This window comes from Drosophila biarmipes, chromosome 2R (assembly GCF_025231255.1).
Source record: "Drosophila biarmipes strain raj3 chromosome 2R, RU_DBia_V1.1, whole genome shotgun sequence".
NCBI lineage: Eukaryota > Metazoa > Arthropoda > Insecta > Diptera > Drosophilidae > Drosophila > Drosophila biarmipes.
The window spans coordinates 2,039,144-2,062,764 of NC_066615.1; the positions used below are offsets into that span (position 1 = coordinate 2,039,144).

The window sequence follows — 23,621 nt, forward strand, 5'->3', positions numbered from 1 at the left end:
CAATTAAAAAGATGCCCTTTTTACTTCATACGTCACTGGAAGAAATTTAATTCAATTCAATTTTCAAATAATACTATGACGATTCGAAAAGTATCATGGTTGTCAACACACCTCTGCGTTTATTTCAATATCATCGCCTTCAATAGGTAATTGTCAATGATTCAATTATCTTCAAAAGATATTTAGAGCACCTCTCAAACCTTTGAGGACATAATCATCCGAGCAACGTTTAAAGCGAATCGACCAAGATCTCAGTGTTCTTTAAAAGAACGGTATCAACGCACGAAGAAAAGTGTATTTCTTTCAGAATGATAAGATAGTTCCACAGAATCAACGCAACGCAGCTAACTCATTTCGATGAAAATCTACCATTAGTTTTGGCGACAGATGCATACTCTCTGATGCATACTTTCATTTCGATGAAAATCTACCATTAGTTTTGGTGACAGATGCATACTCCCTGGACATCGGTGAAGTTTTTCGCTCATAAAACCAAGCGGCAAGAAAAGGCTTATTGTTTTCTCATCGAAAACGCTTAATAAACATCAAGTTAAAAATTGGAAAATCGAACAAGATGGATTTTCTATTACATTCGGAGTGAAACGTGTTTACCAATACTTGTACGAAAGAAAATAACGATTCCATCCAGGCAATCATCTTCCCTTGATTGCATTGGTATGCAATATTGATCCAAAACAGCTCATGGCAACGCATATACTCTAACGCGTCTTCCTAGGGGCTTTCGATAGATCATCCTTGAAACCCTTCGAAACAGAAAGAAACATTTCTCAGACATGTCGTATGGTATCTAACTGAAAGGTGGCCATAAAAACCTCAGGAGAAAGCATTATTACAATACTTCAATGCCTGACCGCCTACCGGATCTTCGATTTTCGTCATCGAAGAAAAGTCAAACTATGGTCAGATACGACGATCCGCTTATTGCTGTCGCCTTTGAAAAATTCTGCAAAGAACACGCAATAAAACACATAACCGTTCTACTTTGCATCGAAAGGGTTTACCAGGCCGCGTAGCAATAACGAAATTTCTCGCTTCTTACAGGTTTACTCCGATTTCCAAATGAAAATCTCCGGCCGTGTCAACTTTTGAGATGCCTGTCGAAGACAAGCATTCCGTACCAAGTACGTCCCAAATCAAATCGTCCACACTCGTAACTACTCAAGGGCAGTTACAGTGGGCGTGGGCGATAGGTATTGACGGGACCAATTATTTCAGTTACAATTTTATTTCTAACATTAAAGCTGCCGACGCTACAGTCTTTCGCGACTTGTGTCTCTCGTAACCTTCAAGTGTGTTAAACATGATCAGGACATCGTCAATATAGCAATAAACGAAATCGATGCCATGAAAAATATTGTCGATGAAGCTTTGGTATGTTAGTGTCGCGTTCTGTGCACCAAAGGCTCGATGAGGCCGAATTAAACGTTTACGGCGGTTCTAGGGATATAACACTTAGACTTTTAGAACTGATACGCTTTTTCCAAATCTAATGTGGTAAATACTTTTTTCCGTATATTGTGAGCAATCACTTTTATAGCATTTGGCTTGCAATGGTCCCTGCAAGAACGACAAACAGCATTATTTTTGCATTCCATATGTAATGTCCTTGACTATTGGCTCTTCATTAATCAAATAGTTTATCTCTGCTTAAGCATCTAAGTTTCTTACAGACAGCAATCAGACATTGGACTTCTTTTAATGGTTTGATGATTTAATAACGTTCAAAATTCATGCAGTAGGCTTTGGAATCTGATTTACCATCGATGGTGGACACAGAGAGGTGTTTCGTGTTCGAAAGCATCGCCGGGCTCGACATGTTGGTTAATGCATCGATTAGTTCTTTGCTTTTAACATCAACAAAGAGCTTAAAATGGGACAGAAAATTTTTGTTTATGATAGCTAGCTCGGTGTCAGCTTTGATGAGTTACCACATGAAGGAACGGCTGACTCTGCCAACTTTTTTTTTAATATCACGGTATCGTACAAAATCCTCTAGTCAAAACAGTGTCGAAGTTGGTCAATGCACTTGGCCAAGCCACATTTTCAAATTGTTTGTGAACTAGCGGATTGTTGCTCGAGCTGTCGGAGAAACAAGAGAGTTTGTTGGTAGCATCGCTCCCTTTTTAGATTTATACCCACATATGTGAGGGGCTGAAAGTCAATAATATGTACACCCCCTTAGATCGGAAAAGATTCCTTCTACATTTTATACACTTATCGACAAATCCAATATATCTTTTTACAAGCATCGATTATTGGGTTAAATATTAAAGGAAAATACCAATTTGAAAGTCATGCTTTTTTAAAATAATGCAGTACAGCCAGTATCACACACTTCGAAAATCACGGACCATTAGATAAACAAAATCGATCACAAGCGACGCAAAATAGATATTTTTATACCCATTACTAGTAGAGTAAAAGGGACTAGATTCGTCGGAAAGGAACAGGTAGAAGAAAGAGTATTCTTGATCAGCGTTACTAGTCGAGTCGATCTAGCCATGCCCGTCTGTCTGTCCGTTTCTACGCAAACTGATCTATCAGTTTTAAAGCTATCAGGCTGAAACTTTCTCAAAGGCTCTCTTTTTATTGCAGGTAATATAGTCGTCGGAAAAAAATTTTTCCCCGATAGTTCCTATTGTAGCTATAAGATATAGCTGTCCGATCCGGCTGGTTCCGACTTATATACTACCTGCAATAGAATGAAGACTTTTAGGAAAGTTTCAGCCCGATAGCGGATAGACGGACAGACGGACATGGCTAGATCGACTTGTCTAATGACTCTGATCAAGAATATATATATTTTAAGGGGTCGGAAACGTCTCCTTCACTGCATTGCAAACTTCTGACTGAAATCATTATACCCTCTGCAAGGGTATAAAAACTATGTCTTCGGTATTTTTTAACATATATCCTTCTAAGCATGGAAATAACATTTTTTAATTAGTTCTGAATTAAATTTTATCAAAATCGGTCGACTATATCATATAGCTCTTATAGGAACGGTCGGAAAATTGCTGAGAAAATATTATGATACAAATTAATGCTTTTGACATATTTTCTTATAAAATTGGGAATATAATTTTTTATATTTTTAAAAATTTCGAATTCAATTTAATAGAAATCGGACTACTCTAACATATAGCTGTCAAAAAAATCCTCTGAAAAAATGAATGATATAATTTTTTTTTTAATATTACTGAAGTCAGCAATAATCCTTAAAAATTTCACATGGTATTACAAAAGTTGATTATTTTTTATAACTGCAAGGGTATACAAACATCGGCTTGACAAAGTTAATTTCCTTTCTTGTTATGTTATAAGATAATACAGTAAGATCTGGCACAGGAGCCGAAAACAATAAATCAAACAAGGCAAACAACAAGACGACAAAAGTTCAGTTCAAAAAGAGCCTCAATATTTTGATTTTTAAATAACTTCTGAACGTATTTTTAGCAAGCAAACAAGAATGAACTATTGTTGATGAACGCTTTGCAGTTTTATTTAAATTTGAATTGTATTATTCCCCCGGTATATGAAATACTAACTTTGCTATTTTCCGATATATTTTTGAGCTGCATCACCACTTAGAGATTTTTTAGGACTTAGTGTTAGGACTACAATTGAACGCATCGGACACAAAGGAAATCAAATAAAGAATACAGTCCACTTAAAATTCGGGAAATAAAACGTTTTTATTCTACACCATATCTTTGGTCCTTTTCGCCAGATTTAGTTACTGATTAACATGGATCAGTTGAAACTGTTGAAGGCAGCAAGAAGCCGAGCAAAGACAAGCATTACGCGTTTGCTAACGGCGTCGCAAGATCCGGGATCAAAATGGGAGATTGATGAAGTACATGTGTCATTGGATAGGCTCAACAACGTGTGGAAGGAATTCGAATCCAACAGCCACCAAATGGCCCTTTTTTGACGAAGAGGAGGGGTACGTCGATCCAGCCATCGACTACGAAAGGTACGAGGACAAGTACTTGCAGGCAAGCACATTATTTCGTAACCTGATTCGTACCTGTAAAGAAGCTCAGGAGAATGGAAGAGAAGGCAACCTTAGACAATCTGGCAACCCTTCGTTTTCTGGAACAACAACAGTAGCTCAATGAGTGTTTGGCTGAGCAACAAGCCACGCTTTTGAGGGCAAACTCGGCAGCAACTGTAATGCATAATGAATTGCCAAAAATCCACATCAAGCTGTTTACTGGCGACTACAAGGAGTGGCCAGCCTTCAAGAACGTATACGAGAGCACAATCCATAGCAAGCCGCATTTGACAGCAATACAAAAGTTCCACTACCTAAAAACGTACTTGATTCGTCATGTGCCAATTACGGATGCAGCTGACGAGGCTGCTTGGACCTGCCTGATTGATCGCTACAATAGACCACGTCACATTGTTAACACTCTGCTAGAGACATTTGTCAACTTACCGCCAAAGCAGATGTAACAGTTCTTCGCAAGATGACGGACGGAGCCACAGAAATTGTACGCGGCCTGGATTCAGCAGGGCAAACTCAAAGGGACTGCTGGGTTATACACTTTATTCTCGGTAAGATCGATGCCGTCAGTGGATGATCTTCTCAAGTTTTTAGACCGACGTTGCGAGGAATTTGAGCTCAGCAAAAGTGAGTCAGACTTAGACTCTAAGGTGGGTCCACACGCTTTATTATCGATGGAAGCAACCTCTTGTGTGAAGTGTAACTCTAACACAAGGTCTACGCCTCCTCACAGTTTGCTGAATTGTCAGTCGATCAGAGACGCATATTTGTTAAGGCCAAATCCATGTGTTTCAACTGCCTTAAGCCTGGGCATGTGTCGCGAAAGTTTGAGTCCAAATTCACATGTAGGTTTTGCCACAATCGCCACCACTCTCTGCTACTCGCAGAGGTTATTGGTACGCAAGCCGCTGTCTCTACAACACACCCACGGATGAAAGGCATATGCCAAGCGCTCCCGAAGATGCTACGGTCACCATCAGCCATATTGCACGCGCACAAGTTGCTGCCACAGCTGAAGCCTTGTGCAACGGATCAACAACCGCAACGCAGCCACAAAAGCTACGAAGGAGTGTATTGCCAACCGCTCTAGTGTTTGTCAAAAACGCAAGGGGATCGCACACTGATCGTTCGGAGCTGTCGTACATCTCCGAGCGGTGCGTTCAGGCACTCGGACTGGCAGGCTCACCGTCACGAATCTTGGTGTCAGGGATTTCGTCTATCAAGGCTGAGAAAACTAGAGGCTGCAGCAACCTGGACTTGCAGTCGAGTATCTCGGATCACACAATGAAGCTAGGCGACCACATACTCAGCAAAATTACCTCCACATTGGCAAGACACGATATCGGCTCTTAAACACTCAAGGCATTCGCTGGCTTTGAGCTTGCGGATTCTGACTATCAGTCGTTGGCGCCGTCGACTTACTCCTGGGCAGCGACTACGTTTGGACAGTGCTCACCGGTCAATAGATGTTCGACAATGAGGGCAACATCATCGCCATTTCGACAATATTTGGACGGGTCATAACATCTATCGTAACCACCGGCTGTTCATCTACAACAACAATGCACACGTCTATTGACATTGACGCATCTCTACGTCGCTTTTGGGAGCTCGAGGATGTCAACCAGGAATTTCATGGGAAACCAGACGACGATGAAGTTGAACAGCACTTTGTCAAGACACACACTCCGTTCAAAAATTCCAAGGAACCATTTCAGATACATTACAGGGAGCACTAACAAGATTCAAGGGTGTAGAACGCCGCCTAAAGAAAGACCCCAATCTGCACTCACAATACAAGGTGTGTTTAATAAGTAAGGTGACTTTTCAAATTTCGCGGGCAAGATATTTTCGATTATCGATTTTTTTGTTTTGTTATGTTGGTACACTCTCCCCTAACATCTGTACCAAGTTTCAATTGAATCTCCTTTTTTGTTTAGTTGTGAGAGGCGTAAAGGTTACAAGTTGTTTTGCGTGCTCAGCGATTTTTTGATATCGAAAAATATGGATCAACGTGCAATTTATGCGGAATTATCTTCAATTGGGCCACATGCTAGAACTATCGCCAAAAGACATTGACAAACGGCCAAGCTTTTACTTGCCACATCACCCTGTAATCACCCAAAAGTTTCGGGTCGTATTTGATGGTTCATTCAAGGACACGAATGGAAGGTCCTTAAACGAAGCTCTGCACATTGGACCCAGCATTCTACGAAACCTTTTCTCGATTTGAATGCGTTTCATGTTTCAGTTTGTCTTCTCAGCAGATATTGTCAAGATGTATCGGCAAAACTGAGTGGCTGCCAACCATTGCTGCTATCAGCGTATTGTCTGGAGAGAAGATGAAACAACTATCAAGCACTACGAGCTTTCCACAGTAAGGAGGAGCTCATTCACAATCAGAACGAGTTGATTCAATTGATGAAATGTGCTGGTATGGAACTTGGAAAATGGGTTTAAAATTCATTACGTATCGCCGACAAAGCTCACGCGGCCGCCGACGTACAAGGAAAGGGGTACAATTCCACAGCAAAGGTTCTAGGCATTCATTGGGATGCCTCACAACAAATCCGGACAAAACCAAAAGCCAAGTGCTGTCAGATGTGGCACGCATCTTTGACCCGCTGGGTATTATTTCGCTAGTGGTGGTGTAGTTTAAAATTCTGTTCCAAGAATTGGCTCGATCTCGGCTGGGACACGGAGCTTCCTCACAAAACTGCGGACTGGTGGAATAAATGCCGCAACGACATACACATACTGCGAGATCTTCGCTTGCCACGGTTTGTCCAAAACAATGAAAATAACAGCGAACTGCACGAATTTTCTGATGCCTCCATCAAGGCATATTCCGCAGTCATCTATAGCAGAGTGGTGCGAGTAGATGGCACCACATCTGTTTCGCTCATAGCAGGAAAAAAACATAGTTGCTCCGCTGAAACAGCAGTCTCTACCGCGTCTCGAGCTGTGTGGCTTTTAGCTTCTAAGCAGTCAAGCAATACAACAAAGGAACATTGAAGTTCATGCTTGGTGCAACTCAACCATAGTCTTGGCTTGGCTTTCACATCCGTCATCTAAGCTCAAAATATTTGTAACCATAGAACCTCAGAGATACTCGAAGCCCTACCGCGCAACGCATGGCATCACTTAAACACAAAGGAGAATCCGGCGGACTGCGCCACACGGAAATGCTTTCTTCAGATCTTCTCCATTTCGACTTAAGGTGGATGGGACCTTCATGGCTGCAAGATCCAGAAATGCTAGCGTTAAAGTTGAGCTGTAAAAAGTTATGTTCTTCCTTTTCAGAAAACCATGGCAAAGAACAAGTGAAGACCACCGCATTAACCACTCAGGAAGCGTGCTCATTGTCACCAATCGAAACTTTGGCTCAACGCACCTCGTCCTGGACAAAGCTGGTACGCGTTGTAGCTTACGCCTTACGCTTCATCCAAAAGACCAAGGCCATTAAATCTCTAGCGCTGATAAATGGAAAGATTCTCACCTTTGAGGAAATTCAGACTGCTCGCATTCTTTGCCTGATCAGAGATGTTTCATGGAGGACCGCAAACTACTTACAGAAAATAAGCTACTTCACAGCCGCTCACAGTTGGTGAAGCTTTCACCGATTATCTGCAAGGATGGCCTTCTTCGAGTTGGTGGACGACGGGACAACTCACAATTACCAGCTCATGCAAAACACCCTATACTGCTTCCAAAATCGAACCGCATCACAAAAGTGATTTTGGAGTACGAACATATATCCAATCTTCATCCAGGAGTTTCCGCACTATTTGTAATTTCTCGACAAAAGTACTGGATCTGGTGCACGGAACCTGATAAGAAATCTGGTTCAAAACTGCATTAAATGTTTCCGTCAACGTAAATTCACGGAGCACCAATTCATGGCCGATTTACCAGGGATTTGTATATCAGAAGCTTTACCCTCCCTTCCAGCACTCTGGCTGTGATTACGCTGGACCATTCATACTCAAAGAATAAAGAGGGCGCAATTCCCGAAAAACTAAGGGCTACATATGTCTCTTTGTTTGCCTTGAAACATCAGCCATACATTTGGAATACATTTGGATATTAGCCCGTGTACTGGAAGCCCATCCTGGACCAGATGGAGCTGTAAAACTTAAGACGTCTACTGGAGAGATGACCCGGCCCATCACCAAGTTAGCTGTTCTCCTTAGTTCTGAAATCTTGTTTCAGGGCGGCCCGGGATGTTGATGAACGCTTTACAGTTTTATTTGAATTTGAATCTTATTATTCCGCCGTTATATGAAATACAGACTGCCATTTTTCGATATATTTTGGTGCTGCGTCACCACTTAGATTTTTTAGGACTTAGCGTTAAGACTACTTTTGAACGCATCGGACACGAAGGAAATGAAATAAGGAATACAGTCCACTCAAAATTCGGGAATAAAACGTTTTTATTCTACACCAACTATAAAATGTCGTTCCTTTTCATATATCAAGTTGGCTCTACTTTAAAAAATGTTTATAATTAATATTAAATTTATGGAGTTGCACTTTAGCAAAAAATCTGGAAATTCTATATATTTTCCCAGTAGCTAAATAGAATCGTAATAAGAAAACAATATGGCTTAAATAACTATTTTAAGTTTAATTTTTTTAGGTGAAGTTTAGAAAATAATAGCTGATACAAAAAAACAGTGAATCAGTCTACTTTTGTAGTATCGCATTGAACTTGGTTATGGCATCGCCGACATATTTTTCCTTCTCAGCTAACGCATACTTCAGTTGCGTACGTAGTTGTTGTAAGTTCGGCATGGTGCGGCAGTCTCTAATGTTAAGCAGTGTTCGGAAGATGTTTTCCCACATTTGCCGCTGAAAGTAGCGGGGCACAGTTGTCTTTGGCATCCAAATGGGGCTTGGAGTTCTTTGAGCTACTTCCATATAGCGCCCGAAAAGCAACACATGCATGACGCTTACAAGACCAAACAAATCTAGCTGGTAAGTCCACGGTCTCTGGGTTCGCATCTCAATGCACTTAAACAGATCATTGTGGTGGACATAATTAAATGAGTGATTTTTTGGAAAGAACTTAGTGTCTATTGACACACCGAAGTCAATAAGCTGGAGACTCACATCGTTTGGATCAGCACTTAGCCTAAAACATAAGAAATAAGCAAAATGATATGCAAAGTTTTTAAAGTAGTTGGCTTGATGTGCTTACGGCCTTAGTAGCAGAAAGTTATCCGGCTTTATGTCGGCATGAATGATACCCATGGCGTGCAGATGATCCAAAATGTCGAGCATCTGACAGCTCAAATGCATTACGACATACTCGTCTATGTTTCTGTTTGTTGCACTCTTAACCTTGTTGCACACACCGATAAGTGAACCAAAGTCTGAAAATTCCGAGATATATATGCTGGAATTGTTTCCCACTAGGGCATAATCGATATGTGCGTAGGCTGGGATCTGTAAAAGAATTAAAAAAATGTTTGTCTGAACATTTCTTAAAAACTATAGCATTAAATACAAGGAAGAACGCCATAGTCGACTACCGCGACTATCACATACCCGTTACTACAAAAGGAGCAAAAGGGAGATGCAGATATACGAGGTGTGTTCAAAAAGTAAGGTGACTTACAAATTTCGCGGGCAACATATTTTCGATTATCGATTTTTTTGTTTTGTTATGTTGGTACACTCTTCCCTAACATCTGTAACAAGTTTCAATTGAATCCCCTTTTTTGTTTAGTTGTGAGAGGCGTAAAGGTAACAAGTTGTTTTGCGTGCTCAGCGATTTTTTGTTATCGAAAATTATGGAAGAAAGGATTTGCATCAAATTTTGTATAAAAAATAAAATTAAGTGCTCCGAATCACTTGAAATGTTGACAGTGGCATACGGTGAAACTGTTCTGAGTAAAAAAAATGTTTACAAGTGGTACAAACTCTTCCAAGATGGCCGGGAAGATGGCAATGACGAGCCTCGCTCTGGACGCCCAAGCACGTCAACAACTGATGAAAACGTTCAAGCAGTGAAGAAAATTGTTTTGGAAAATCGTCGAATCACTATCAGAGAAGTTGCTGAAGATGTCGGTATATCGCTGGGCTCGTGCCATGAAATTTTTTCAAACGTTTTGGGCATGAGTCGTATGTCAGCAAAAAAAGCACGCCAAGTTCGATCAAATGTCAAAGTTTTGATCACTGTATTCTTCGATTACCATGGCGTGGTGCATCAGGAGTTCTTACCATATGGTCGTACGGTCAATAAACAGTATTATCTGGAAGTTATGCACCGTTTGCGTGAAGCAATACGAAAGAAACGTCCAGAATTGTGGAAAAACAATTCATGGCTTTTACATCACGATAATGCTCCTGCTCACTCATCTTTGCTTGTGAGAGATTTTTTGGCCAAAAACAACACCACAATAATGCCTCAGTCACCATATTCACCGGATTTGGCCCCATGTGACTTTTTCTTGTTTCCAAACTAAAGAGACCTATGAAAGGAAGGAGATTTGCAACGATTGAAGAGATAAAGACTGCATCGGTGGAAGAGCTCAAGGCTATACCGAAAAGTGCTTATTGGAAGTGCTTTGGGGATTGTTGGCATAAGTGTATGGTATCGAGGAGAATTACTTTGAAGGGGACAACATTAATATTGATAAATAAATTAAAAGTTTTCCTTGAAAGTACAAAGTCACCTTACTTTTTGAACACATCTCGTACAAGCAGCAAAGCGAGATTGTTAAGTGCCAGTTGACCGCGATTTTAATAAGGTAATGTGAGCGGCAGACAGATTTAAGCGTTATGGGCGTTAAATTGGCATACTGAACTGCGTACGAAGATAGGTAATCGTAATCTGAAATCTTAACTCTAGCTCTAAAAGTTACCAAGAACATAACGTTCCAACAAACAGAGCACAAGAAGAGAGTATGAAATTGAAAACGAAAGTGATAGAACTTATTTTATACCCTTTCGACGTCACAGACGGTAAAAAGTATATATATTCTAGATAGCGTTTGCCTGTTCGCCTGGCTGTCTGTTTGTATTTTATAGTTATCTTTATACCCTTGCAGAGGGTATAATGATTTCAGTCAGAAGTTTGCAACGCAGTGAAGGAGACGATTCCGACCCCATAAAGTAAATTATTCTTGATCAGCGTCACAAGACGAGTCGATCTAGCCATGTCCGTCTGTCCGTCCGTTTCTACGCTAACTAGTCTCACAGTTTTAAAGCGATCGGGCTGAAACTTTCCCAAAAGTCTTCTTTCTATTGCAGGTAATATATAAGTCGCAACCAGCCGGATCGGTCAACTATATCTTATAGCTCCCATAAGAACTATCAGAGAAAAAATTAAAAACAAGTATATCTTTGTTGTTTTTTAACATATACCTTTCTAAGTTTGGATATAAAATTTTTTAATTAGTTCTGAATTTCGAATTAAATTTTTTTAAAATCGAAGGACTATATCATTTAGCTCACATAGGAACAATCGGAAAATTAGTGGTAAAATAATATTCAAAAATTATATCTTCGGTGTTTTTTAATTGGTTTTGAATTTCGAATTCAATTTTATCAAAATGGGACGACTATATCATATAGCTGTCATAGGAACGATCCGAAAATCTCATCTAGTGATGCTGATCAAGAATATATGTACTTTATGGGGAAATCGGAAAATTAGTCGGAAAACATGAAATAAAAATTGTATCTTTGGTGTTATATGTTAAATATAACCTTATAAGCTTGAAAATAACATTTTTTAATTAGTTCTGAATTTTGAATTAAATTTTATTAAAATCAGACAACGATATCATATAGCTGTCATAGGAACGATCGGATAATTGGTGGGAAATAATATGAAACAAATTATAGCTTTGGGCTTTTTGACATATTATCTTATAATATTGGGAATATAAATTTTTATATTTTTAAGAATTTCGAATTCAATTTAATAAAATTATTCATTATTTTTTATAACTGCAAGGGTATACAAACTTCGGCTTGCCGAAGTTAACTTCCTTTCTTGTTTTTAATCACATTCTAAATCATAAAGTCTGTAAGGGTATTTAGACCAGCCAAATGAGTAACAAAAAATGATAACCCTTAAAAATCAATAAGGCTTTTTTGCAAGCCAACAATATTTTTGTAGTCTAATTTAAAAAATGTAACATCTAGAAAGAAGCTTTTCCGATCCCATATTGAAAGTGATTCAAGACAAAATTTTGGAAGGATTGTATGCGCTCGAATGGACGTGTCAAGCTATAGTTTACGTTAACAACCATTAATAAGTCTACTTAAAAAAAACTTAAGCTGGTATTTTTCTTTTGTTAGTCTACGGTCACTATTCGGCTGTAGCACGTCAGAACGAGACACAAAGAAATGAAGACCTTGACGTCACAACAGGCAAGCGTAAGAGATACAAATAATATATAAATAACTACTTTAGGACAATTGGTATGGAAATGAAAGTTCTGTTTAAGTTTTTTTTAAGTATACTGCTGTCTTAAATTGACAAATAAACAACGTTAATATTTTATGATATTTTTAAAAATTCTAGCAATTCACGGCCATATAAAAACTGAACCCGTCCCATCAAGTCAATTTTAAATTATGCAAATCGATCCAATCTACGTAAACAATCCCCGATGATTATGTATAAATACTCAATCTTATGTCGAATAATTTTGTGTTGGGTTGTGTTACCATTTGAACCTTACCATTTGCTCACTTGTTAAACGGCTATGAATCTCCAAACATATGTAAAACTCCCAGTAGTTAGTTGGTCGTTCTTGCTTGAGAGCGACCTTCCTGCCAGATTTGAGATTCCGTCCTGCATAGACTGAACCGTAAGCTCCCTTGCCAATCATCTTGGAAACCTCGAACTTCTCGTTTTGTACCTCCAGCTGGGTGTTAGGGTGCAGTCGCTTAACATGGCCGACTAGCTGACAGTGGGGAAGCTTCTCGATGTAAATGGTGAAGTCTATCGATTCCAGCAGTGAACTGATAAGCTCTGCGTTGAAAGGGTTCCTATTGGCTTCGGCCAATGTATCGTTTAACACAGAGAAATCTGCGATCGACTTTGGGTGGACATATTGATCATGACGAGGTGTTTCTAATTCAGACTGCGACCAGGAATGTTGCGACTGCTTAGGCGTTAGTGGTGTTGTTTTGTAGTAAATGCTTAAATCCGACACCTCCCCTGCTCCAGCAGAAGGGTTCAATACTACAGTCGGAACGAGTAGCGTGGAATTTTTAATCATACTAATATCGGTAGCAAACATCTCTGTGCCTGCGTTCAGCTCAAAAAAATGGTCAGGTTGCATTGACTCGCATAATTTGTCAGTCGCCAAATGATTTCTTGAAGATTCTGTTAATTCTGTGGAATTAGTTGCAACATTTGGGGTTGGCATCAATGGAGGACAGCTGCTTAGTTCTGTGCAATCTTTCATGAATGAAGCAATCATGTGGGACGGCCCAATGATTTCCTGGTTTTTAAATGAATCTTTATCCGCGGTATTCTGCGTTTTCGTCAAAATGCAGTCCCTTACAAAACTGGAGTCAATTAAATTTAGTGTTTTTGAGTCAGTTTTACCTGGTTGCATCTCGTCTAGAAAGATTTCAAACTTATTCTGAACGTCCTTCCTTTCTGACTCGGCCTTTGGCTGTGTTTCAGGCACAAATGAAAGGTTGGTCATGAGCTTGCTGCTACTAGGCGTAGCTGCGGTATCGCTGGTGGACCCAGCAAGGGAGGCCATTGCATCCTGATAATGATGGCGAGCAGCGTGGTGAGAATTTCGGTTTGGAGAGCCAAAAGCATTAGTCTTGGACGGTGTCTTCCCAAATAATCCACACAAGTCGTTTTCATTATCCAGAGTTGGCACTTGTGGAGGCGATAAACATTTTTCAACAGTCACCGCGTGCTGAAGCGTGGACATCTCAGGAAAGGCAGATGGCATTTGTGGCAGCGTTTCGGTTTCATCGTCCTGGAAACGGGTTGGAGCATGTGGCAGTTGTGGCAAAGTTTCAGTTTTGTCTTCCTGGAAGCCCACCATAGGTCTGGGAATAGTCTCTGTCTTATCCTCCTGGAAGCGCAAGGACTTTAGCATCGGCACGCTAGGAGCATTAGGTTCCCATAGCTCGCGACTGGTAATGTTGTTGCCATCCTCTTTTTCCGGATCCACGACGACTGCTAAAAGCCCCAGACCAACGCTTTTTTGCAGACGTATTCGTCCAGGAGTGTCCTCTTCATTCTTGACGGTAACTTTCCAATCAGTTATCGTTCCGGGCGAAAAGGACGTGGTAATGGTCGACTTGGTAGCAGCGACACTAGTCGCCGAGCTTTGAGTGGCATGCTCAGAGGTCTCTAGTATGGTGGATAGTTGCTTCCGTAATTCCACTGGAGATTCGACGGTAAGAGCAGAAGCTGTGTCCTCTGGTGCTGATAGTTCCCTAAGGATAGTTCCAAATTGACGTGATGGTGCTTGCTTCTGTGTGCCCTTTGGTGTACTAACAGCCTGTGACTCTATGAACATGTTAAAAATTTGCGTGGAGCACGTCTCATCTATGTCAAAAAGCGGAACGGCATTTACAGACTTTGTTTTTGCCATTGGCTGCAGTTCTTCTGAGTCTTCAAAGATCTCTATCTTGCGTGCAGGAGGAGCTGGTACCGCGAAATTATTATCGGAATATGCGATAGAATCCTCCAATACTATTTTTTTTGCTTCTGCTTTTTGCTCTGATGGACCAGCTGACTTGAATAAAACAAGTGCCGGCGGGAAAGTCGTTTCTCTTACGACTACTGTGGCTTCTATCTCATTCTCCTGAACCAAAGATACATGGTGGGGAATCACGGATTTTCTGGAAGAGGGAAAAAAACTCTTCCGTCGTGGCATCTTGTTACCAGGCAAACACACTGTTTCCTCCATGTCGAAGTCTCCGTGAACTGTCATATTACGATTTTGCAGCCACTTGGCTGCTAAAAGCTCCTCTGTTTGGTATTCCTGCTGCTTCTCGTCGTTGTACAGTTTGTCGAAGACAACCTGAAGGCCAGGCACCGAAGGAGGCTTCCAAAAGTTGTCTAACTCGTCGCACGGCTGCGGCTTTGAAGACCTAGCAAAATTCGGGTAGCAGCGAATTCCTCTAAGAACCCGGCAAGCGCCCCACCATTCATCGTTCCGCTGAACATACGAATGTTCTGGATTGCAAGGTTTTAAATGGACGTATGCACGGTACTCTTCGGGGGAGAACTCGAGATTGGGACGCGGATAAAGTAGGCACTTATTGTAGCAAGGCAGTCCATTTGCATTTGGTTCGTCTTCTATGGTAACTGGGGTCACCCAGGGCACCTGAGGTTTGTTTTTGGACACAAAGTTTGTCGGAAACTTGAAGGACTGCTCCAGGCGGTTCTCATAGTTTGTGATTGGTGGCATAACTTGTTCGTCTAAGTGTATGTCAAAGCCCAGGCCCGGCACGGTTTTCCTTCCAAAGATTTGGCCATGCCTGTGACATTTTACATTTGCCTTGTTCCAGGCTATCGGTTCCTTTTTATTCTCCTGTCCGCGAGCTGCGTCGATGATAGAACGCAAGCTAGACCTTACTTCTATTTCCGATATAGGCAGTGGTATTTTCGTCCCGGCGTTTTCATCGCTAAACACTTTCACGTTGCGACCGGCATTTGTCCTCCCGCTCGTGCTTGGAACATCAGTCTAAAGAATGAAAGACAAGGAATTATTTGTCTGACAGATTCTACCTTCGCTTTTAGTTTATCCATAAAAAACAATAAACCTCATAAGCCAATCGTCGAACATAAATTTTATTTATGGTAAAGTTAGAGTCTCGAGTTAATCTATCGCCTGCATTTCAATGTGCCAAATAGATGCACTAGAAAATTATTTCACTAGTTTTTAATAATTGTAAGTTCAATTAAGAAATGCACATTGGGCAGTACTTGAAATGTTATATTCCGAAAACGATTTACTCGTTTAATCGGATAATAAGGTTACAGCAAATTTTTGTACTATATAAAATTTAAAAAAACGGAGTTCTTGCTAAACAAAATCCAATACAATAACCTTATGAAATAACTTTAAGCCGAAATTGTAAACACTAAATTGCAGAAAAAATAAAAAGTACTTCCATTTAAGACTTATTTTCATAAAAGAAATTGTGAATGTTATGCGAGTTTCCACTTTGAGACCAAATTCCAATGACATGGGCAATGCTTGCATGCGTAAAACCATGATGGAAAAACAGTTTGTATGAAACTTTTAATAAAGAGAACCCATATTTCGTGGAAAACTAGAAATTGCTTTGATTTCGTCCTGCCTGTATTTTATTTGAGAAGTTAGTTCGTTAACATTGTCGAACTATCTTTAAAAATAATACAATTTCCCTTCATTCTTGGCGTAGATAACACTGATCAATGATCTTTCGTACCGAAGTACAATGAACCAAAAAAAAATGTTCCGATCTTACTTCAACAAAATTCTTTTTTTGCGTATTAATGCATCAAAATATCAGATTAGCAGATTTTAAAACATGTTATAGCTTAGAATTTACCCGGTTTGAGGTGTAAATTTAAATTATGATAACGCGAATACGAATATTAACAACAAATATTATAAAAATATCTGGGGCTTATAATGCAAATTCTAAATAAACTGAAACAGAGCCGGTTGTCTTGTTCTATAGAAATAGGGCTTCGAGCGTAACTAGCATTGCTTGGTGTCGTAAGGGCCACTTGTTTGTAATGTTCGAAACATAACAAAGTTAAGTAAACATTAACATGTACAAGTAAGTACATAAGTAACGTACATAGTTACTTAGTAAACTAATTTATTTAATAAAAAAATTTTATTCTAAGGAGGTAAGTGATTTTACTCGTTTTGTTTTAATATCCTTTACTCAAAGAGTAAAAGGATATACTCGAATCGGTGGTAAGTATGTTACATGTTTGAGAAAGCGTTTCCGTGCCGGGCCTGATCTTTGACATACACTTAGTGAAACAAGTTATAAGTCATAAAAAAAACGAAAAGTTAGCTTGTACAAATATTAAAGTACTCAACAGTAATTTTGATTCTATGTATTTGAACCGATGTAAATTTGGATTTTCATAGGATCCGAAACTGTTTTGTAACTTTGTTTATGCTACGCTAAAGTCCTCCGATTTGCCCTCATTGGTACGATGAAACTCAATTGAGGCATCTACCGGATGCGGAATAGCGGATAAACTGGCTGAGTTCTTCGACTCGGTTTTTAATCACTTATCTAGTTTTCTCTTATAATTACGGAAAGTAATTAGGTAACTAGAATGCCAACAAATTTTCCTGGGACAGATGGACTTACTATGTGTTTACTTAAGTTTTGTTCCCGAACCATTTGTAAACCGATTTTTAAACTTGTTCAAATATTTTCCTACCATCTCTAAAGATTCTTATTATTCTACTCCGTAAAAAGGGTGCAAAGTTAGACGTTTGCAACTATAGAGAATTTTCTAAATTGTCTGCAATTTCTGAGCTATTTGAAAGCATTATAACTTCCTGTTTTCAACATTTCTGGTAATCTCTGAGATCACATGTTTTTGTTAGATTGACCACTGCCAGCCTGCACTGACCACTCGACTAACCTGCTCGAATTGTCATATTTTGTAATAGAAGGACTTAACAACAAATTGAAGACTGACGTTATATCTACAGTTTTTAGTAAATCCTTTGACTTTATAAACCACTCCCTTCTTATGTTCAAATTATATTAATCGGGTTTTCAAATAATCTGTTTTCTTAAGTTTCAAGTTATTTGAATGTTAGATGCCAAAGGGCTATATTTAAAAACTCTGTTTTCAAGATGATCTACGAGCCTCGGGTATTCATTAGGTCCTTTGTTACTGACTCTCGTGTATACTGATGCAGTAAGGCTTTGATTAAACATATAATAATATAAAGTCCGGTTCCTGCTTGCAGTCAGAAATCGTGTAAGTACAACGCTTTGAATTTAAATTATATTAAATGAAAATTTACGACTTACTGTAGGGTTATGAGTTAATCTTTTCAGAACATGTATTTAAACAGATAACATTCAGTAAACGATCTAAAACTTGAATATAATTTCCGCATTACCTCTAGTGTAAGTAAAGTTGTGAGTTTATTCAGTTTATTCAGCTACAGGCTACAAAATGTGACGGTCCATACATTTCACATTTGTCTTACGTGGTTTGAACTGATCATAAAAGAAGGAAGAACGCTATAGTCGACTGCCTCGACTATCAGCTTGAGGGAGAAAAATAAAAACACAGATATACATATAAGCAGCAAAGAAATATTGTAGAGCGCGACCTACCGGCTATTTTGTTATGTGAGCGGCACAGTTTTAAGCGTTTTATTTGGGGGCGTTAGAGTGCACGTGTCAAAAATTTTTTGGGTGAATCAATTGATATTAATGAGACAAATACATTTTATCAAAAAAAATTTTTTTAGCAAGACGTGGGCGTTAGAGTGGGCGTGGCACCCCTCTGAAACAAACTTGCGCTGCGTAGGAAGCCCTGGAATTTGCATGACAAGTCTGACTTTTCTAGCTCTAGTAGTTTCCGAGATCTCAGCGCTCATACGGAAGGACAGACAGAAGGACATGGCTAGATCGACTCGGCTAATGATCGTGATCAAGAATATATATACTTTCTACGCAAACTAGTCTCTCAGTTTTAGAGCAATCGGACTGAAACTTTACCAAAAGTCTTCTTTCTATTACAGGTAGTATAAATCAGAACCAGCCGGGTCGAACAACTATATCTTATAGTTCCCATAGGAACTATCGGGGAAAAAAAATATTAAAAAAATTATATCTTTCGTGTTTTTTAACATATACCTTTCTAAGCTTGGATATAACATTTTTAAATTAGTTCTAAATTTCGAATTAAATTTTATCAAAATCGAACGACTATATCATACAGCTTCCACAGGAACAATCGGAAAGTTAGTGGTAAAATAATATTCAAAAATTATATCTTCTGTGTTTTTTAACTGATAACCTCCTACGCTCTTGCAAGCGTAACATTTTTTATTTGGTGACATTTTTTATTTGGTTTTGAATTTCGAATTAAATTTTATCAAAATCGGACGACTTTATCATATAGCTGCATTGGAAATATCTGAAAATTAGTAGGAAAACATGAAATAAAAATTATATCTTTTGTGTTTTTAACATATAACCTTATAAGCTTGAAAATAAAATTTTTAAATTAGTTCTGAATTTGGAAATAAATTTTATGAAAATCAGACAACGATATCATATAGCTGTCATAGGAACGATCGGATAATTGGTGGGAAATAATATGAAACAAATTATAGCTTTGGGCTTTTTGACATATTATCTTATAATATTGGGAATATAAATTTTTATATTTTTTAGAATTTCGAATTCAATTTAATAAAATTATTGATTATTTTTTATAACTGCAAGGGTATACAAACTTCGGCTTGCCGAAGTTAACTTCCTTTCTTGTTTCTTATTATTTTACCACTAATTTTCTGATCGTTTCTATGACAGCTATATGATATAGTCGTCCGATTTTGATAAAATTTAATTCGAAATTCAAATACAATTTAAAAATCGTATTTCCAAGCTTAGAAGGTTAAATGTTAAAAAACACCAAAGATATAATTTTTTCTTATTATTTTACCACTAATTTTCGGTAATTTTATTTGGTTATCATGTCGCTCAAAAAATTGTTATTACAGTGGAAGTGTCAGCGGTTTGAACGAAATAATTTATTAAGTGTATTTCCAATTAGTTCTGAATTTAATTTTCAAGGGTACACAAAATATTTTTTAAGATATAAAATGTGACAAAAAGAATATTAATTATTTTGCCGACCCTTGCTTTTGCAGTTATATTTTCAACAGCATGAAAGTCTCATAACACCCACCTGAACAACTCCTGGCAAGCCGCTCATGACCGCTTGTCCAGTGCGGATACTCCCCACAGTAATCATGTTTGATTTCTGATCGCGGCGGCCGTGCAGTGATTGCAGGGCCAGCCGTCTCTCGTTTAGCTCCTGGTTTACCGCGTTGGCTTCCTCTCCGGTTGTGTAGAGCAAACGCTGGCCAACTGTATAGCCAAAGTGCTGGTGCGCCTCCATGAGCTCATCAAGCGGCTCGGCTCGGCACTGGAGTCCCAAGCGAAAGATCTCATCAGCTTTGCGCATGTTGCCGCTCAAGTCGTAGCTGTAGGCCCAAGCAATGTAAAAATCTGCGAGCATTGTTCCGATCCCGTTGTTATACATCTGCTGGTAAAATTCGATCTGGTCCTCTTGTTTCTCCATCTAAAATGCGACATGGTAATATGGGTTGGTAAGTTAGCCCTTCCACAAGCTTACAAATTTGATGAAGAGCTTAATAAGCCGCTTGTCCTGGCGGTACCGCTTGTCCTCTTCGAATTGAGTGAGACACTGATAAAGGGCCGCCTGAAGACCGGAGCCACTGCCCCCTGCCGGGTAGCTCTGCTCGATCCAGCAGATGTAATTATACCATGCTCCCAGGGGATCCTCGCCTGTGTAGGTCCTCACCTCCTCCTCTAATTGTCGGCGAATAGCCAGTAGCTCCTGACCGTGGGCGGCGTCCTGACTGAGCGAGGCCTGCAGCAGGCTCACGTTGCGACCACTGGCCAGCGGCTGAATGTTCTCCTTCGCGTTATCAAAGTCCATTGATGTCTTTCTGTGTATAAACACCCTGAAAACTTGTACCTAAACTCAGTTAAACAAAACTTACGCGCCGAAGAAAATGCTAGAGATGAAAAATAGAGGAGCAGAAACATCGATGAAAACATTAATTCATCGATGTTTGGATTATCGATTTTCCATTACAGATCGAAAAAAAAATAGGAAGGCAGTACGGTTCGCATATTATCAACTGTAAAATTTAAACCAATGAATTATTAAAAATAAAAAGAACATTTATTGTTCATACCTATAACTTAGAAGCTTTCACGTCATCCTACTGAATGTTAAAATTTTCACTGCCAAGAAAAAAAATTTGGAGATGTGCCGATAAAACATCGCCTAACTATCGCATAAAAGAGTCCGGTCAAATTTGGACGGGGAACTAATGGGAAATTTTCAAAACTGCAAAACCTTTCGGACTATCCGTTTAACGGATGCATGGAGTTCTATGGGAAACGCTATAGTAGGAAGAAACGATGGAAAAATGGTCGAAAAGTTTCGTTAAAAATGCAGAATGAACGAAAAATGATATATCGCCTGAAAATGCAAAAAACTACAAACCTTTATCGTGCAAACATCGATAGTCATCTTTCACATTTTTTTTAGTTTTATTTGTCAAAACGAAAATAAAATTGTGTTTTGTGTTAGCCGAAATAAAATGAAAACAGAAGTGAAAGTGGAATGCTTTTTGTTATCTTAAATAGCTTGTCATTAATTTGCTACTATCACAGTATTCATTGGCAATATATTTTATTTTAATTCAATATTTTCTGATCCTATCTCAAATTGTACCCCAAATACATTCCAAGGTAAAAACTATTTTCGCTCTGTAAAACGCAAACTGTTTAAATGGGAAGAAATGATGAGATAAAAAACAACATTACTTACCGCAAACAAAGGAAATCGAAATGTGGAAATGTAAGAATTACAAACCTTATTGTCCCTTCCCATAAAGTCCATCCGTTCCAAACGGTTGGCATTTTTGACAAATATTAAACTCCGATTCCGACAGGGTACATTCACCATCTACCATCAAAAGCTGAGCTGGTGGCCAATACAAGCTTGGTGCTTCTGTGCCTTTCATTTTCGGTTGTTCGTCGTTATCATTGTTTAGTGGCGTGATTGTTTCAATTTTCTGTGACAAGAAGAAAAAGAACTCATAGTTGCACCGACTAACATCGTCAATTATTGCATAAAAAAGTCCGTCAAATTAGGATTGGGAATTAACTTGAAAATTTATGAACGGCAAGACCTTATGGAGCATCAGTTCAACGGATTAGAGACGGTGAATGGATCTCTGTGGAAAGACGCTATAAAATATAAAATATTATATATATCCCCTACTGCTCACATCGACGAAAGCCGCGATCTGATTAGGAAAAATACCTGATTAAAGTGAGCGAATATCTGCCAACATAACAGAAACAGAAACTTGGCATATTAATGTGACCAAACACACGACCAGTATACCAGGACTGGACGAACAAAGGAAATGTATACATACATACTAATTCCTTTGACCAACGTTTGACAAAGACAAAAACCTCTTATACTCGGCTTGCAAAAGGGCATGGAATTCGGGACTCTATAACGGCAAGCAAAGTTTTACATCGTCAGCGTACATCATAACATGAGAGGAGAGAACTCTTGAGGCAAGTCATTTATGAAAATTGCCTGGGTGGTTTCCTTGCGGAACACCAGATATCACGTTGTCAAGGTTATAGATTGAGCTGAAAAAAGATACTTTCTGGTTTGGGTTCGATAAATATGTTAAAGTTGACTTAGTCAAGGTGATCGAGAATCCTATTAGAATAAGTTTTTTAAATAATAACTGATGGTTCACGGAATCGAATGCTTTACTACCTTATTTTTTAAAGCGTTTCTGATGACTGAAGTAAATTCCAGAAGATTCGTAGACGTTGACCTTCGTTTCTCAAAGCCATGCTGAGTCGGGGACTTAACTGATTTGCATTGGTGCTGTAGCTGATTAGTAATTAGCTGTTCAAAATTTTTGGAAATCGCTGTCAATTTTGCAATACCACGGAAGTTTTTAACATCCGATTTACTTCCTTTTTTATCAAGTAGAATCATACAAAATTCATTCCAAACTTTAGAGTGTACAAGTGATATTTGAAATAGCTTAGATAACGGTTTGCACAAAGAATCATCACATTTTTTTATAACACAGGTCGGTTAAAGATCATGGCCGGAAATGAAAGAAAACTTGACTTTTTGAAGGTTTTGAAAAACGTTATTCCCACTAAAATGTCGCATGGAAATACAGTTGGAGTGAGGAAGAAGTTCGACTTACATATGAATTATATTAGTTGTCTTGCTGAATCGCTTCAAAGCTTCGGTAATCCAATCCTATGAAAGATTTTTTCTCGGTCACATTGGTGGTACCCTGACTTTAGGTCTAGGGTAGTGAAAAATTTGGCCCTTCCTAAGTTCGCTAGAATTACAGGAATACTTGGCATAGGGTAACGATCACCAATGGTCCGTTCATTCTGTTTCCTGAAATCGATCCCCAGTCGTTTTTTCTTGTTACCGTCGGCATCGGAGCCTTTTTTGTTAACAACTCATGTTGGGCTGTTGAAGGGCGAATAATACAGTTCTTTAGCAGCTGTTTGATTTTTTATCAACAAATTCAGCCGCTCCCATGGGATACGGATATACGTATTTTAGAATAAACAAGAATCCTAGCAATGACCGAGTTGTTAAATGGAAGCTCCTGGAAAGGTTTTGAAAACACTTCACTCTTCTTAAAGATTATTTTTCTAAAATCTGTTTTTACTGAGTTTGGGACTACCATTTCATCGACATTTGTGAAATTCACTTGAGGGCAGTCTAAGACTAGCTGTTCGGTTACGTTTCCGTACCTAATTTGACGAT

The 23,621-nt window shown here is 39.0% G+C and overlaps 2 protein-coding genes across 14 annotated transcripts in view; one reads left to right on the top strand and one right to left on the bottom strand.

Moving 5' to 3' along the window:
- Positions 1-8,451: 8,451 nt before the first annotated feature.
- Positions 8,452-20,905, bottom strand: LOC108030943 (uncharacterized). Of its 2 annotated transcripts, none has more exons than XM_050887910.1 (6): positions 20,779-20,905; positions 20,388-20,724; positions 19,938-20,333; positions 12,747-15,723; positions 9,237-9,411; positions 8,452-9,170 (listed from the first exon to the last, which is right to left on the bottom strand). In XM_050887910.1, exons 2-6 carry the CDS (start codon positions 20,712-20,714, stop codon positions 8,723-8,725), a joined length of 4,323 nt encoding a protein of 1,440 aa, XP_050743867.1. In that variant the 5' UTR covers positions 20,715-20,724; positions 20,779-20,905; the 3' UTR covers positions 8,452-8,722. The 2 variants fall into 2 exon arrangements, with proteins under 2 accessions (XP_050743867.1, XP_016959630.1); XM_017104141.3 differs by having other exon boundaries at positions 9,237-9,484; positions 12,736-15,723; positions 20,779-20,904.
- A 294-nt stretch (positions 20,906-21,199) lies between these two features.
- Positions 21,200-23,621, top strand: part of LOC127011035 (uncharacterized) — a 42,601-nt gene continuing 40,179 nt past the window's right edge. For 2 of the 12 annotated variants that reach the window (XR_007764052.1, XR_007764051.1), the window contains exons 1-2: positions 21,214-21,647; positions 21,742-22,124. Coding sequence is in view for 5 of the 12 variants with exons in the window: in XM_050887930.1 (XP_050743887.1) it covers positions 21,638-21,647 (10 nt within the window). In the remaining 7 variants the exon portion in view is untranslated. Of the gene's footprint in view, positions 21,648-21,741; positions 22,382-23,621 lie in introns of all 12 variants that reach the window. The other 10 variants (XR_007764054.1, XR_007764053.1, XM_050887930.1 and 7 more) reach the window with 9 other exon arrangements.